Source organism: Oncorhynchus clarkii, chromosome 33, assembly GCF_045791955.1.
Source record: "Oncorhynchus clarkii lewisi isolate Uvic-CL-2024 chromosome 33, UVic_Ocla_1.0, whole genome shotgun sequence".
Lineage (NCBI taxonomy): Eukaryota > Metazoa > Chordata > Actinopteri > Salmoniformes > Salmonidae > Oncorhynchus > Oncorhynchus clarkii.
This window is the reverse complement of record NC_092179.1, coordinates 4,918,079-4,935,442: the sequence shown is the minus strand read 5'-3', so window position 1 is coordinate 4,935,442 and position 17,364 is coordinate 4,918,079. Positions and strand designations below refer to the sequence as shown.

General features: G+C 47.9%; 1 protein-coding gene across 4 annotated transcripts in view; it reads right to left on the bottom strand.

Annotated features, from left to right (window-relative positions):
- LOC139392890 (Krueppel-like factor 8) overlaps nucleotides 1-17,364 on the bottom strand; it is a 116,168-nt gene that overhangs the window by 13,321 nt on the left and 85,483 nt on the right. The window contains exons 3-5 of one of the 4 annotated variants that reach the window (XM_071141214.1): nucleotides 11,917-12,207; nucleotides 10,544-10,781; nucleotides 2,470-2,581 (exon numbers count right to left, since the gene is read on the bottom strand). In XM_071141214.1, coding sequence (XP_070997315.1) covers nucleotides 2,470-2,581; nucleotides 10,544-10,781; nucleotides 11,917-12,207 — 641 coding nt within the window. Of the gene's footprint in view, nucleotides 1-2,469; nucleotides 2,582-10,543; nucleotides 10,782-11,895; nucleotides 12,211-17,364 lie in introns of all 4 variants that reach the window. The other 3 variants (XM_071141211.1, XM_071141213.1, XM_071141212.1) reach the window with 3 other exon arrangements.

Genomic DNA, 17,364 nt, shown 5'->3' with positions numbered 1-17,364 from the left:
CCTCTATTTCTGAAACTATCCGCCGCCATAGTCGCAACCCCTATTACCAGCCTGTTCAACCTCTCTTTTGTATCGTCTGAGATCCCCAAGGATTGGAAAGCTGCCGCGGTCATCCCTCTCTTCAAAGGGGGAGACACCCTGGACCCAAACTGTTACAGACCTATATCCATCCTGCCCTGCCTCTCTAAGGTCTTCGAAAGCCAAGTCAACAAACAGATCACTGACCATCTCGAATCCCACTGTACCTTCTCCGCTGTGCAATCTGGTTTCCGAGCCGGTCACGGATGCACCTCAGCCACGCTCAAGGTACACCGGGACTGGACACAGGGTGAGTCCTCTATAAGTACCTAGGTGTCTGGCTAGACTGTAAACTCTCCTTCCAGACTCATATCAAACATCTCCAATCCAAAATCAAATCTAGAGTCGGCTTTCTATTTCGCAACAAAGCCTCCTTCACTCACGCCGCCAAACTTACCCTAGTAAAACTGACTATCCTACCGATCCTCGACTTCGGCGATGTCATCTACAAAATAGCTTCCAATACTCTACTCAGCAAACTAGATCCGTTTTGTTACTAAAGCACCTTATACCAAACACCACTGCGACCTGTATGCTCTAGTCGGCTGGCCCTCGCTACATATTCGTCGCCAGACCCACTGGCTCCAGGTCATCTACAAGTCCATGCTAGGTAAAGCTCTGCCTGATCTCAGTTCACTGGTCACGATGGCAACACCCACCCGTTTCATGCGCTCCAGCAGGTGTATCTCACTGATCATCCCTAAAGCCAACACCTCATTTGGCCGCCTTTCCTTCCAGTTCTCTGCTACCTGTGACTGGAATGAATTGCAAAAATCGCTGAAGTTGGAGACTTTTATTTCCCTCACCAACTTTAAACATCTGCTATCTGAGCAGCTAACCGATCGCTGCAGCTGTACATAGCCCATCTGTAAATAGCCCACCCAATTTACCTACCTCATCCCCATACTGTTTTTATTTATTTACTTTTCTGCTCTTTTGCACACCAGTATCTCTACTTGCACATGTTCATCTGATCATTTATCACTCCAATGTTAATCTGCTAAATTGTAATTATTCGCCTACCTCCTCATGCCTTTTGCACACAATGTATATAGACTCTTTTTTTTCTACTGTGTTATTGACTTGTTTATTGTTTACTCCATGTGTAACTCTGTGTTGTTGTCTGTTCACACTGCTATGCTTTATCTTGGCCAGGTTGCAGTTGTAAATGAGAACTTGTTCTCAACTAGCTTACCTGGTTAAATAAAGGGAAAATAAAATAAATTTTCCAAGAGCACAGTGGGAAATGGAAAAAGTATGGAACTACCCAGACTGTCTAGAGCTGGCCGTCCAACCAAACTGAGCAACTGGGCAAGAGGTGGTGACCAAGAACCCAACGACCACTCTGACAGAACTACAGAGTTCCTTGGCTGAGACGGGACAACAGTCTCTGTAGCACTTCACCAAATTGGGTTTTATGGGAGAGTGGCCAGACGGAAGCCCCCCCCCCCTGAGAAAAAGGCACATGCCTGGGAACAAACCCGTGTCTGTAGTGACGCCTCGAGCACTGCGATGCTGCGCCACTCGGGAGGCCCTGTATTTCAATACATATGCAAACATTTCTACAAAGATGTTTTCACTTTGTCACTATGGGGTATTGTGTGTAGATGGGTGAGAAAAAAATATATTGAATCCAATTTGAATTCAGGCTGTAACAACAAAATGTGGAATAAGTCAAGGGGTATGAATACTTTATGAAGGCAGTGTATGACAGGACTACTCAACTACCCACAAATCATGCAAGATATCTTCTGAAATAAGTATTGTTCTCGTATACTGATGAAAAAAAAAAAACAATGTATCACCCAGCCTCCATCCTCTGAAGGCGTCAGCCTGCTTCAGTTCGTTCGGCTGGCGCTTGCCGAGCTCGTTCCCTTAAAAGACCTTCGCTTGAAAAAAAATGTTTGTCCATTTTGAGACGCCGTAGCCAGGAGCCAGATTTATCTATGATAACTCGAGAAATCTGTCATACATTTTTGCCGAGGAGATCTTAGTTGCGCAATTTTGCATCTGACTAAGATGTTTGGTGCAGTATTTCTCAAGTGGAAAAATGTGCATGAGTACAAGTCTCTTGTTGAATGACAACAGGCACTTCATTGAAGAATCCATACTGTTGACCAATCGCCGACAAGGGGGCGTAGACTTCAGCTACCGAGAAAAAAAACGGTGTGCCCGAACACCTGAAAAGACCCTTGCCGAAGTCCAAAACTAACAAAAACGTCACAAAATGTTGTCATAATAGATGCACAAACTGTTTCCGAACTCTTTTGGCTGGGAAGCATGCGGAAGCCTTAACACTCACCCTGTGTCCAAAGAAGGAAGCTGAGTCCTACAGTACCACCAACCCTGTGTCCAGGCCTATACCACCACCTTCCATTATCTGACACTCACCCTGTGTCCAGTCCCGGTGTACTGAAGGAAGCTGAACCCGACTCTGTCCCACTCTCCACATCACTGTCACTCTGGTACTCCACTGGGGACGCCGAGCCAGGCTTGATACGCACTGTAGGGAGAAAAGGGTAGACAGAGAAAGGGGGGGGGGGGGAGAGAGATGAAGATGAAGAGCGAGGGAAGAAAGAGAGAGAGGAAGAAAGATGGGTATAAATAGAGAAAGACAAACAACAGGGGCTAGCAACTTAAATCCAGCATTAAAACACAGTACTTGGCAACACAAAAGGTAAGTCAAGACATCCCAGCTGAGCTCATTTGAATTTCTATTTGGGTGTGAGAGAATTCCTCATTATACTTAGGTATGGTTGGCTGTGCTGCGGAGGCTGTTGATTGTATTTGTGAACCCCCCTCTCCCTTCTCCTTTAGTGGGTCAGAATGTGGTGAGTGCACTGTTTAAAGGTTCTCTTGCCTGAGGATGAGTGAGGGTGAGGGTTGTTTGTGATGATGGGGTTGGGATGGGGGTAAATAACTGTCCTTTGTACGTTGGGATAACCCACCACCTGTTAACCCTAATACCCCTGAAACCCACCTTATTCAAAGGCAAAACGACCCACCTCCTCTCTTCTAGAACTCTTCCCCCTTCTAAAAGTCCCTCCCTCCGTACTCCACACTCTTCTCCGTACTCCACCCCTCTCTCCCGTGCCCCACCCTCTCTCCCGTGCCCCACCCTCTCTCCCGTGCCCCACCCTCTCTCCCGTGCCCCACCCTCTCTCCCGTGCCCCACCCTCTCTCCCGTGCTCCACCCTCTCTCCCGTGCGCCCCCTCTCTCCCGTGCCCCACCCTCTCTCCCGTGCTTCACCCTCTCTCCCGTGCCCCACCCTCTCTCCCGTGCCCCACCCTCTCTCCCGTGCCCCACCCTCTCTCCCGTGCCCCAACCTCTCTCCCGTGCCCCACCCTCTCTCCCGTGCTCCACCCTCTCTCCCGTGCTCCACCCTCTCTCCCGTGCTCCACCCTCTCTCCCGTGCTCCACCCTCTCTCCCGTGCGCCCCCTCTCTCCTGTGCCCCACCCTCTCTCCCGTGAAATAAAAATAAAATAAATGGATTTCATGTAAGGAACTCAGTCCGGCTTTCAACTTACTCTTGAAAGTTGTAATAGTATAACGCACATGGTGCAATTTGGAAATATTGACATGAATACACGTTGTGTATGTATAGAATTGCAAGAAAACTTGCTTTAAAACCTGTAAAATTATCTCTCCGCCAAACAAGAGGGGTGTGAACAGTTTGTGTCATGAACAGTGCTTGTCCCCATAGAAACAGACATGGCAAGGGATTGCACCCCTCTCCAGCATGGCCTCATGGTGAGTAGTCAGTCTGCAAACATTTTGGAGAAAATGGTGAGCAAGTTAGTAAATCTTCATGGATCATTTAAAAAAAAATGTTTTAATGTCACTACCGAACATCTAATTTATCAAGAAATATGTAAAGTACGGTTTTGTGACTAAAGTACAGGTAACTGCCAAAATAAAAGGACACACCAACAGAGTGTCTTAATAGGGCGTTGGGCCATCACGAGCCACCAGAACAGCTTCAATGCGCTTTGGCATAGATTTTACAAGTGTCTGGCATTCCATTGGAGGGATGCGACTAGGGCTGTGGCCGTCACGAAATTTAGTCAGCCGGCGATTGTCAAGCAAATAACTGTTGGTCTTGTGGTAATTGACCGTTAATTAACATAAACAAATGAAGCATCTCCAGGCTTCCACCGATGCAGACCTTTGGAACAGCTACATTTTAAAAAGTCTAATAAATCCATGTAATATAGCCAACGCTTTCACAAATCCATTATTTATTTTAGACAGGTCTAAAGAACATGATATCATGGAAATGTAGTTTATTTCAGAAGAACAGAATGGCATATAGAATTTGCTATTCTGCATATTTAAGTGTATGATTTGATAGAGCAGTCTGAGCGGTGGTGGGCAGCAGCAGGCTGGTAAGCATTCATTCAAATAGCACTTTCCTGCGTTTGCCGGCAGCTCTTAGCAATGCTTGAAGCACAGCGCTGTTTATGACTTCAAGCCTATCAACTCCCGAGATTAGGCTGGCAATACTAAAGTGCCTATAAGAACATCCAACAGTCAAAGGTTAATGAAATACAAATGGTATAGAGGGAAATAGTCCTATAATTGCGATAATAACTACAACCTAAAACTTCTTACCTGGGAATATTGAAGACTCATGTTAAAAGGAACCACCAGCTTTCAAATGTTCTCATGTTCTGAGCAAGGAACTTAAACGTTAGCTTTTTTACATGGCACATATTGCACTTTTACTTTCTTCTCCAACACTGTGTTTTTGCATTATTTAAACCAAATTGAACATGTTTCATTATTTATTTGAGACTAAATAGATTTTATTTATGCATTATATTAAGTTAAAATAAAAGTGTTCGTTCAGTATTGTTGTACTTGTCATTATTACAAATAAATATATAAAAACGTCAGATTAATCAGTACAGGCTTTTTTTGGTTCTCTAATAATGGGTATTGGTGTTGAAAAATCATAAATCAGTCAACCTCTAATCAAAAGTGACCACAAATGCATTTTTGCATGGTATGCTTTTACTAGAAATGTGCATTTTTATGGTGAAAATTATCTTCCCCAAACTCGAAACTCACACCTCACCTTATATATGCTAGTTTGGCTCTACACACCTTCAGTAAAGCAGATTGATTTTAAAGAGGTTATTTGGCCACTTTAGTTGTGATACAAACCTTATTACAACATATAGGCCTATGGGCTAGGCTACATGAGGTGTGATACAAACCTTATTAAAACATATAGGACTATGGGCTAGGCTACATGAGGTGTGATACAAACCTTATTAAAACATATAGGACTATGGACTAGACTACATGAGGTGTGATACAAACCTTATTAAAACATATAGGACTATGGACTAGACTACATGAGGTGTGATACAAACCTTATTAAAACATATAGGACTATGCACTAGACTACATGAGGTGTGATACAAACCTTATTACAACATATAGGACTATGGACTACATGAGGTGTGATACAAACCTTATTAAAACATATAGGACTATGGGCTAGGCTACATGAGGTGTGATACAAACCTTATTAAAACATTTAGGACTATGGACTAGACTACATGAGGTGTGATACTAACCTTATTAAAACATATAGGACTATGGATTAGGCTACATGAGGTGTGATACAAACCTTATTAAAACATATAGTACTATGGACTAGACTACATGAGGTGTGACACTAAGTTGCAAAAAAAAGGCATTGTTTCCTATTCTGGGCATCATTCACAAGTGATAATGTATCATTCACAAGTGATAGGCTAATATCGTCACCCATCAGACTGTTCTTGATTGAATCTTGTCTTTACATATACTAAATATGGGCAGCGGAAAAAATACATGTCATCTATGCACTTAAATAGCGAATCAAGGATGCTTTTCCTGTGGTTTATTTTCATTTTCATACTCCGTCGTAAAGTGAATCAGTGTGCTTAATATTAGGAAAGTTGAGAAATACATTTAGTAGTCCCAGCCTATAGAAAGCTGATGGGATCCTCCTCTTTTAAATAGAGGCCATCACTGTGTTTTCCCTCGCAATTGCATAGCCTATAGAAATGTTGCGCAACATGAATTCATGGGCTTTCATGAAGTGTTTGATTAGATTTTCCATTACATTTCCATTGATGTCAGAGTGATTAGAGGGGCAATAGAGTGCTTGAGTACCAGGCAGTTAACAAGTTTGGTAGACTATTAAGGACCATCAGCGGCATCAGAGCTTGGAGAAACCTAATTACCGTGACTAAATGCTCATGTGGAATTTGACTGCCTTCATGACTCGTGAACGCCACGGTCACCGCAACAGCCCTAGATGCGACACCATTCTTCCACAAGAAATTCCATAATTTGGTGTTTTGGTGATGGAAAACGCTGTCTAAGGCGCCACTCCAAAAGCTCTCATAAGAGTTCAATTGGATTGGATTAAAGGTCTGGTGACACACACACACACACACACACACACACACATTAAACTCCCTATGCCTCTTTGAGACCCCTCTTTCGAAGAATAGCCATCGTCACCAAAATAATGGGCAACTGTGCATTTTTATACATGACCCTAAGCACAAATGGATGTTAATTGCTTAATTAACTCAGGAACCACACCTGTGCGGAAGCACCTGCTTTGAATATACTTTGTATCCCTCATTTAAACAAAATGTTTCCTTTATTTAGGTAGTTACCTATATAAGTTTGCTGTGATGTACACAGTAGGAGGTAGGCGGCACCTTATTTGTGGAGGACGGGTTCGTGGTATTGACTAGAGCGGAATCAGTGGAATGGTATCAAATACATCAAACACATGGCTTCCAGGTGTTCGATGTCATTCCAATAGCTCCGTTCCGGCCAATATTACGAACCATTCAGCCCCTCAGCAGCCTCCACTGATATAATCTTTCATTTGGACAGATGTACATCTCTTATTTTCATCTTTGTATCTGTGCCATTATTACTGTGCTTTACTGTACTGTACTGCAGGATTTCCCAAACTGGGTCCTGGGGCCCCTCCTGGGTACATATTTTGGTGTTTGCCCTAGCACTACACAGCTGATTGAAATAATCAAAGCTTGATGATGAGTTGGTTATTTGAATCCGCTGAGTAATGAAAACTACATGTGCAACCAGGGGGGTCACCAGGACCGAGTTTGGGAAACCTTGCACTTCTGTACTGTGCTCTATTGTACCCTGCTCTACTGGTCTTTACTAGATTTTACTGCAGGGGTCAGCAACTAAATGTAACATTTATTTAACTAGTAGGTAAGTCAGATAAACCGACCCGCAAGTGATTTATTTTGGCACGCTAAAGTTTATAGTAAGGTTTTTTTATTTGGGGGGGGGTTTTAGTTTTTGGTAAAACAAAAAAAAAAATACTAAAATCACCAGGAATTCAGCAAAAAATTGGTTTATTTTAGGAAATCTGTTCCCAACTATTCCCACAAATAATACAAATTGACATATGTGATCGTGTATCAATGTAATCAAGATATAATTTTCAAATACAATTTATTTTGGGGCTTAGTTGTTGTCAATTTGCAGTGCACAAATTAGTCGAATTATTAGTTCCGGACCCTTGACCAGCCGCGCAAATTAAGTTACAAGTTTCAGATTCATACAATCAACGTTGAACATTTCACAGAGAACAATAGAGGTTTTATTTCTCTAAAGGAAATGTAAAGGTTTTGAAAATACATGTTCTAAAATAAACCTGTAATAGATACTATACTATATAGAATACTAGGCATGGTTCTCCCTTCACTGCAACTTTTCTTTCGATAGGGACACATTTCGTGAGGTGGTAAGAAATTCGGGTAAAGATTTCAAATATGCAATACAAACAAAGTGTGTGAGAAGTGTCTACCTGACATGCAGTACCAGTCAAAAGTATGGACACCTACTCATTCCAGGGTTTTTCTTTATTTGGACTATTTTCTACATTGTAGAATAATAGTGAAGACATCAAAACTATGAAATAACACATATGGAATCATGTAGTAACCAAAAAAAAGTGTTAAACAAATCAAAATATATTTTATATTTGAGATTCTTCAAAGTAGCCACCCTTTGCCTTGACGACAGCTATGCACACTCTTGTATGTATTAAGACGTGTGCTGAAAGCTTGGGAAAAGTAGAATACAGATTTGCACCACTTCCGTAGAACGCCCCAAATAGGGAATAATGTGCTCTTTGGGACACAGATTGACTCCTCAGGAAGAGACATACTGTACTATCCGGAGAGCTCTGCTTATGAATTAACATGTCAGTCTGTATATGCAGTGCATCATTAACGTGTGTGTGCGCACGTGTGCATGTGTGAAGAGGGATCCTTAGAAAGACGATACGGGGCCGTGCCAGTGGGAGAGAGCGTGGCGGGGGTGAAAGAGAAACAGTGACTGAAAGAGAGGGAAAGAGAGAAGGAGAAAGTCCATGACAATGACATACAACTACTGTGTGTGTGTCTGTGATAGAGCGAGAGAAAGAGCTCATGCGTGTGACTGTGTGTGTGTGTGTGAAGATAAGCCAGTATGGTTTAAAGAGAGTTAGCATGGACGAGACTCGAGAGACGTATTTGCTTGCGAGGAGGATACTGTTCAAGAGGTCAAGAGACCGAGATGATGAGATAAAGTGACGAAGATAAAGAGCAGGGGAGAGAAACTGTGTGTTAGTGAGAGGATTTACTCTGAAAAAACTGAAATATGATACTTCCATAAGTATTCAGACCCTTTACTCTACTTTGTTGAAGGACCTTTGGCAGTGATTACAGCCTCAAGTCTTCTTGGGTATGACGCTACAAGCTTGGCACACCAGTACTTGGGGAGTTTCTCCCATTCCACTCTGTAGATCCTCAAGCTCTGTCAGATTGGATGGGGAGCGTCGCTGCACAGCTATTTTCAGGTCTCTCCAGAGATGTTCGATCGGGTTCAAATCCAGTTTCTGGCTGGGCCACTCAAGGATATTCAGAGTCACTCCTGTGTTGTCTTAGCTGTGTTCTTAGGGTCGTTGTCCTGTTGGAAAGTGAACCTTCACCCCAATCTGAGGTCCTGAGCACTCTGGAGCAGGTTTCATCAAGGATATCTCTGTACTTTGCTCCGTTCATCTTTCCCTCGATCCTGACTAGTCTCCCAGTCCCTGCCGCTGAAAAACATCCCCACAGCATGATGCTGCCACCTCCATACTTTACTGTAGGGATGGTGCCAGGTTTCCTCCAGACGTGACGCTTGGCATTCAGGCTAAAGAGTTCAATCTTGGTTTCATCAGACTAGAGAATCTTGTTTTGCATGGTCTGAGAGTTCTTTATGTGTCCTTTGGCAAACTCCAAGCGGGCTGTCATGTGCCTTTCACTGAGGAGTGGTTTCCATCTGGCCACTCTAATATAAAAGCCTGATTGGTGGAGTGCTGCAGAGATGGATGTCCTTCTGGAAGGTTCTCCCAGCTCCACAGTGAAACTCTTGGTCACATCCCTGACCAAGGCCCATCTTGCTCAGTTTGGCCAGGCGGCCAGCTCTAGGAAGAGTCTTGGTGGAGGCCACTGTGTTCTTGGGGACCTTCAATGCTGCAGCCATTTTTTGGTATCCTTCCCCAGAGCTGTGCCTCAACACAATCCTGTCTCGGAGGTCTACGGACAATTCCTTCGACCTCAAGGCTTGGTTTTTGCTCTGACATGCACTGTCAACTGTGGGACCTTATATAGACATGCGTGTGCCTTTCCAAATCATGTCCAATCAACATTTTTTACCACAGGTGGACTCCGATCAAGTTGTAGAAACATCTCAAGGATGATCAATGAAAACAGGATGCACCTGAGCTCAATATCGAGTCTCATAACGAAGGGTCTGAATACATGTGCAAACAAGGTATCTGTTTTTTATGTTTAATATATTAGCAATTTTTTTTTTTAAACAAACTGTTTTCGCTTTGTGGGGTATTGTGTGTAGATTGATGAGACCTTTAAAACATAAAAAAAAAATCAATTTTAGAATAAGGGTGTAACGTAACAAAATGGGGAAAAAGTAAAGGGGTCTGAATACTTTCTGAATGCGCTGTAAGTGGATGCATGTGGCATTTCGGCAACTTTAAGAAAAATGTCTTAGTTGGGCCTGTTGTGTATCTGCCCTCTCATTGGCTAGAATGGTCCCACCTGATCTCGCCTGCCTTCAATCATTGACGACATGTATTTCCATCGTTAGTCAACTCGGCTATTTTGTCAACATAATAGATGAACTTTAAGTGAGAGAAATCGGAGAGAAGAGAGTGTATAGGGAGAAGAAGAGGACGGACGTGACCAGAGAGAACTCAATTATCATTTCTCCAACTTTGAAGCTTTCATTTCAACACTTATTTCACAAGGTTGTACTTACGACGTTCATGTTGTAATTGTTTCAGCCTCACAATTTCTATGCTCTAGGGAATAGCTTCATCTCAACAAAACGGAACATACCCTTCCCTCCCTTTCCCTCGGACTCACCGGATCCCTCAGAGCGCCCGTCGCTCCCGATGAGGGGCACTGTGATGGCAGCGGTGGCCACCCCGTCCGTGGGCATGGTGGTGTAGACCAAGGGCAGAGACTGGACCACCACGGGGATGGTCTGCAGCTGGCCCATCTTACTGGGCATGTTGACCGACGGGATGGTGTGGATGACATGCAGGATCTGCTGACCGCCTGCCCCCTGGGTGGATGCTAGGATGGACCCGGGAGAGAGCATCTGGAGGAGGGAGGGATGGAGGAGAGCAGGGGTTAAGTTGGGTATACAGGGGGGGGAGCAGTACTGTCTGAAATGGCACCAGATTCCCTATATAGTGCAGTGTTTCCCAAACTGGGTAGTACATCATCAGTTCCTCTTGTCGTGTCAGTCATTACAGACCTCGGAGAGGTAGAACTAGAAATGTCCAGATCAACTTGCCCATGCCGGCAACTTTTTGTTGTAGGGTTTGAGTCACTCCATGTTGCGAATTACAGGGGAGCCAGGGGGCTCAGCCCCCCTAAATCCAACAAAAGTCTAACTTTGGTGGGGTCTCTAAATTTTATACCCATTTTAGGTATTCCAACTTCAGGCTACTAAAAAGGGCAATTTGTCAACAAGACCCATCAATTCACGTAGGCCTAATCAATAGAAATCACTATCAGCACACTATGGTGTTTTGTAACAGATGTCTATTTCCATGAATCAAATGGCATGCAGTTTGGATGTTGGAATTATTTTGGAGTGTTTGACAATCAGATTAAAATATCATAACTGGTTGTGTTCATGCCACATTAAACGGTAATAATTGTGTAGAATTGTGGGAATTAAGCTTGAAACCAGCTAAATGTTCTCTCCACCAACAAGAGGGGTGTGAACAGTTTGTGTCATGAACAGTGCTTGTCCCCATAGAAACAGACATGGCACGTCCGGGGTGGGGTCCAATGCCTGAGTGAAAAAGTTTGGGAAACCCTGACAAAGTGCACTACTTTTGACCAGAAAGGGAAATAGGGTGCCATTCTAGACAGACATTGAGTCAACAGCTAAGCTGAGAAGAAAATAAAGAGCATGTCAGTATGGGGTAGGCCGTCATTGTAAATACGAATTAGTTCTTTAACTGACTTGCCGAGTTAAATAAAAAGGTTAAATAGAAAAATAAAAAACAATTGTTAAACTGAAAGACAGAGCCTGTCAAAATAAAAAACATTGTAAACTAAGTTACTACATAAGACACATTTTTTGGCAGGCCCTAATTTGTGTGAGTGATTTCACTTTTCAGCCAACAGACACGACTACCCATTATTCCAAAAGAGGAGCTAGCTAACGAGCCGACTGGCTTAATAACTGGCGTGGTTACCATGGTGTCTAGAATGGTTACCGTAGGGATGTGGTTTGCCGACAGCGTGGGCGGCGCCACGGAGCTGGGGGCGGGGTTGGCTGTGGTGGACGGTGTAGAAACGGGCAGGGAGGGGCGTGGCTTGCCAAGTGACAGGTCGACAGGTTCCGTCTGGTCCTCTGAGGGGCGGGAGGAGTCGTCTTGTGTGTCTGTTGTGGTTGTGTCTATGGTCATGTCTGTGGCTGTGCAGAGGGGAGGGGGAGACTCAGGTTGGGTCTTCTCTGTCTTGATCTTCAGGTCTGTAGGCTGGGGAAACTCCTCACCCACTTCAGCCTGCTAGAGAGAGAGAGGGAAGAGGATATGAGAGAGAGGTGGAGAGGGAGGGGATGGGCGTGAGGGAGGGTTGGAGAGAAAGAGAGGAAAGAAAGAGAGGGTAGAGAGATATTAAGAAGAATGATTGACAGAGTCAAGGAGAAAGAAGTGAGATGAATAGGGAGAAAAGGGAAGAGAAAGAAGGAAAGAAGAGAGATGATCAGCACATGATTTTCCTCCACATACACACACACACACACACACACACACACACACACACACACACACACACACACACACACACTGCTCTCCCTTGGCTCAGCTCAGCTGTACTCTCTGGCTGCACAAACAGAGCAGAGCAGAGCAAAGCTGGGTAGGGGAACAATGGCTGCTGTGTGGGGCCCTGGGAGCTGAGAGGGAGAGGTGGGGCTGGGAGGTGGGGCTGGGAGGTGGAGAGCAGAGCAGCAGGCCTAATGATGGCACGCTGCCAGGAGAGAGCTGCCCTGCCCTGCCTAGCCCCGGCCAAGCCCTGCACTGAGGCACAGAGTGCACCCAGCTACAGCATACAGAGCAGAGAGCACTAAGCATAGAGCAGAACACAACATCCCTATCCAGCCTGGAGCAGAGCATGACCCAGTGCTCAGGCATACGCCCAGCCCAGGGGGGCAGGCATGCACATACCTACACTCGCCCACGCTGACACAACCGCCACCATGCACACACGCACAAGAAAAGGCAGGGGTTTGTTAGTGACTGTACACAGACACTGAGCCTCAGTGCATGTGAGATGAATGATGGGTATGAGTTCATCATTACTGAAGTCATTTCAAGACAAACACACAATTCCTGCTTTTGGGTTGTCTGGTTCAGTATTCAGTGAGAGATGGCTATAGGGATGATGGGCTAAACCCACTACCCAAACTCTCCTAGCCTACATAACCACACTTAGAGAGTGGACACAGGTGGACCCAGAGAGGGAAGGAGGTCAGTCAGTGTACATAACATAGGAGGTTAGGATACATGTTGTTGGGAAAAGGAAAAGAGAGAGAGAGAGAGAGAGAGAGAGAGAGAGAGAGAGAGAGAGAGAAAGGGTGGCAGAGTGAGAGAGAGCGAGGGTGGCAGAGTAAGAGTGAGAGAGAGCGTGGCAGAGTGAGAGAGGGAGGGGTCGCAGAGTGAGAGAGAGCGAGGGTGGCAGATCGAGAGAGAGCGAGGGTGGCAAAGTGAGAGAGGCCGAAGGTGGCAGAGCGAGAGAGAGCGAGGGTGGCAGAGAGAGAGAGAGCGAGGGTGGCAGAGAGAGAGAGAGAGCGAGGGTGGCAGAGAGAGAGAGAGCGAGGGTGGCAGAGAGAGAGAGAGCGAGGGAGGCAGAGAGAGAGAGAGCGAGGGTGGCAGAGAGAGAGAGAGCGAGGGTGGCAGCGAGAGAGAGAGAGAGCGAGAGTGGCAGAGAGAGAGAGGGCGAGAGTGGCAGAGAGAGAGAGAGAGAGGGTGGCAGAGAGAGAGAGAGCGAGAGTGGCAGAGAGAGAGAGAGAGAGGGTGGCAGAGAGAGAGCGAGGGTGGCAGAGAGAGAGAGAGCGAGGGTGGCAAAGTGAGAGAGGCCGAAGGTGGCAGAGCGAGAGAGAGCGAGGGTGGCAGAGAGAGAGAGAGAGCGAGGGTGGCAGAGAGAGAGAGAGAGAGCGAGGGAGGCAGAGAGAGAGAGAGCGAGGGTGGCAGAGAGAGAGAGAGCGAGGGTGGCAGAGAGAGAGAGAGAGCGAGGGTGGCAGAGAGAGAGAGAGCGAGAGTGGCAGAGAGAGAGAGGGTGGCAGAGAGAGAGAGCGAGGGTGGCAGAGAGAGAGAGGGTGGCAGAGAGAGAGAGCGAGGGTGGCAGAGTGAGAGAGAGCGAGCGAGAGAGAAAAGGAGAGTGGGTGGGAAAGGCCTCTGGTTGTCATGGAAACTGGGAGGTATCAGCTGACAATTTTTTCCCCTCATTCTATCTTCACACCTACCCACTCCCTTTCCTCCCTCTCCTCCTCTTTCCCTCCCTGTCTCTGCTTCCACTCCCTTCCTCCCTCTCCTCCTCTTGCCCTCCCTGTCTCTGCTTCCACTCCCTTCCTCCCTCTCCTCCTCTTTTCCTCCCTGTCTCTGCTTCCACTCCCTTCCTCCCTCTCCTCCTCTTGCCCTCCCTGTCTCTGCTTCCACTCCCTTCCTCCCTCTCCTCCTCTTTCCCTCCCCGTCTCTGCTTCCACTCCCTTCCTCCCTCTCCTCCTCTTTCCCTCCCTGTCTCTGCTTACACTCCCTTCTTCTTTTCCTCCCTGTCTCTGCTTCCACTCCCTTCCTCCCTCTCCTCCTCTTTCCCTCCCTGTCTCTGCTTCCTCTCCCTTCCTCCCTCTCCTCCTCTTTCCCTCCCTGTCTCTGCTTCCTCTCCCTTCCTCCCTCTCCTCCTCTTTCCCTCCCTGCCTCTGCTTCTACTCCGTTCCTCCCTCTCCTCCTCTTTCCCTCCCTGTCTCTGCTTCCACTCCCTTCTTCTTTTCCTCCCTGTCTCTGCTTCCACTCCCTTCCTCCCTCTCCTCCTCTTTCCCTCCCTGTCTCTGCTTCCTCTCCCTTCCTCCCTCTCCTCCTCTTTCCCTCCCTGTCTCTGCTTCCACTCCCTTCCTCCCTCTCCTCCTCTTTCCCTCCCTGCCTCTGCTTCTACTCCCTTCCTCCCTCTCCTCCTCTTTCCCTCCCTGTCTCTGCTTCCACCCCCTTCCTCCCTCTCCTCCTCTTTCCCTCCCTGCCTCTGCTTCTACTCCCTTCCTCCCTCTCCTCCTCTTTCCCTCCCTGTCTCTGCTTCCACTCCCTTCCTCTTTTCCTCCCTGTCTCTGCTTCCACTCCCTTCCTCCCTCTCCTCCTCTTTCCCTCCCTGTCTCTGCTTCCACCCCCTTCCTCTTTTCCTCCCTGTCTCTGCTTCCACTCCCTTCCTCCCTCTCCTCCTCTTTCCCTCCCTGTCTCTGCTTCCACTCCCTCTCCTCCTCTTTCCCTCCCTGTCTCTGCTTCCACTCCCTTCCTCCCTCTCCTCCTCTTTCCCTCCCTGTCTCTGCTTCCACTCCCTCTCCTCCTCTTTCCCTCCCTGTCTCTGCTTCCACTCCCTTCCTCCCTCTCCTCCTCTTTCCCTCCCTGCCTCTGCTTCTACTCCCTTCCTCCCTCTCCTCCTCTTTCCCTCCCTGTCTCTGCTTCCACTCCCTTCCTCCCTCTCCTCCTCTTTCCCCCCTGTCTCTGCTTCCACTCCCTTCCTCTTTTCCTCCCTGTCTCTGCTTCCACTCCCTTCCTCCCTCTCCTCCTCTTTTCCTCCCTGTCTCTGCTTCCACTCCCTTCCTCCCTCTCCTCCTCTTTCCCTCCCTGCCTCTGCTTCCACTCCCTTCCTCCCTCTCCTCCTCTTTCCCTCCCTGTCTCTGCATGCACTCCCTTCCTCCCTCTCCTCCTGCTTTCCCTCCCTGTCTCTGCTTCCACTCCCTTCCTCTTTTCCTCCCTGTCTCTGCTTCCACTCCCTTCCTCCCTCTCCTCCTCTTTCCCTCCCTGTCTGCTTCCACTCCCTTCCCCCCTCTCCTCCTCTTTTCCTCACTGTCTCTCCTTCCACTCCCTTCCTTTTTTCCTCCCTGTCTCTGCTTCCACTCCCTCCCTCTCCTCCTCTTCCCTCCCTGTCTCTGCTTCCACTCCCTTCCTCCCTCCCTCTCCTCCTCTTTCCCTCACTGTCTCTGCTTCCACTCCCTTCCTCCCTCTCTTCCTCTTTCCCTCCCTGCCTCTGCTTCCACTCCCTTCCTCCCTCTCCACCTCTTTCCCTCCCTGTCTCTGCTTCCACTCCCTTCCTCCCTCTCCTCCTCTTTTCCTCCCTGTCTCTGCTTCCACTCCCTTCCTCCCTCTCCTCCTTTTTCCCTCCCTGTCTCTGCTTCCACTCCCTTCCTCCCTCTCCTCCTCTTTCCCTCCCTGTCTGTGCTTCCACTCCCTTCCTCTTTTCCTCCCTGTCTCTGCTTCCACTCCCTTCCTCCCTCTCCTCCTCTTTCCCTCCCTGCCTCTGCTTCCACTCCCTTCCTCCCTCTCCTCCCTCCCTCCCTGTCTCTGCTTCCACTCCCTTCCTCCCTCTCCTTCTCTGTTCCTCCCCGTCTCTGCTTCCACTCCCTTCCTCTTTTCCTCCCTGTCTCTGCTTCCACTCCCTTCCTCCCTCTCCTCCTCTTTCCCTCCCTGTCTCTGCTTCCACTCCCTTCCTCCCTCTCCTCCTCTTTTCCTCCCTGTCTCTGCTTCCACTCCCTTCCTCTTTTCCTCCCTGTCTCTGCTTCCACTCCCTTCCTCCCTCTCCTCCTCTTTTCCTCCCTGTCTCTGCTTCCACTCCCTTCCTCTTTTGCTCCCTGTCTCTGCTTCCACTCCCTTCCTCCCTCCTCCTCTTTCCGTCCCTGTCTCTGCTTCCACTCCCTTCCTCCCTCTCCACCTCTTTCCCTCCCTGTCTCTGCTTCCACTCCCTTCCTCCCTCTCCTCCTCTTTCCCTCCCTGCCTCTGCTTCTACTCCCTTCCTCCCTCTCCTCCTCTTTCCCTCCCTGTCTCTGCTTCCACTCCCTTCCTCCCTCTTCTCCTCTTTCCCTCCCTGTCTCTGCTTCCACTCCCTTCCTCCCTCTCCTCCTCTTTCCCTCCCTGTCTCTGCTTCCACTCCCTTCCTCCCTCTCCTCCTCTTTTCCTCCCTGTCTCTGCTTACACTCCCTTCCTCTTTTCCTCCCTGTCTCTGCTTCCACTCCCTTCCTCCTCTTTCCCTCCCTGTCTCTGCTTCCACTCCCTTCCTCCCTCTCCTCCTCTTTCCCTCCCTGTCTCTGCTTCCACTCCCTTCCTCACTCTCCTCCTCTTGCCCTCCCTGCCTCTGCTTCTACTCCCTTCCTCCCTCTCCTCCTCTTTCCCTCCCTGTCTCTGCTTCCACTCCCTTCCTCTTTTCCTCCCTGTCTCTGCTTCCACTCCCTTCCTCCCTCTCATCCTCTTTCCCTCCCTGTCTCTGCTTCCACTCCCTTCCTCCCTCTCCCTCCTTGTCTCTGCCTCCACTCCCTTCCTCTTTTCCTCCCTGTCTCTGCTTCCACTCCCTTCCTCCCTCTCCTCCTCTTTCCCTCCCTGTCTCTGCTTCCACTCCCTTCCTCCCTCTCCTCCTCTTTCCCTCCCTGTCTCTGCTTCCACTCCCTTCCTCCCTCTCCTCCT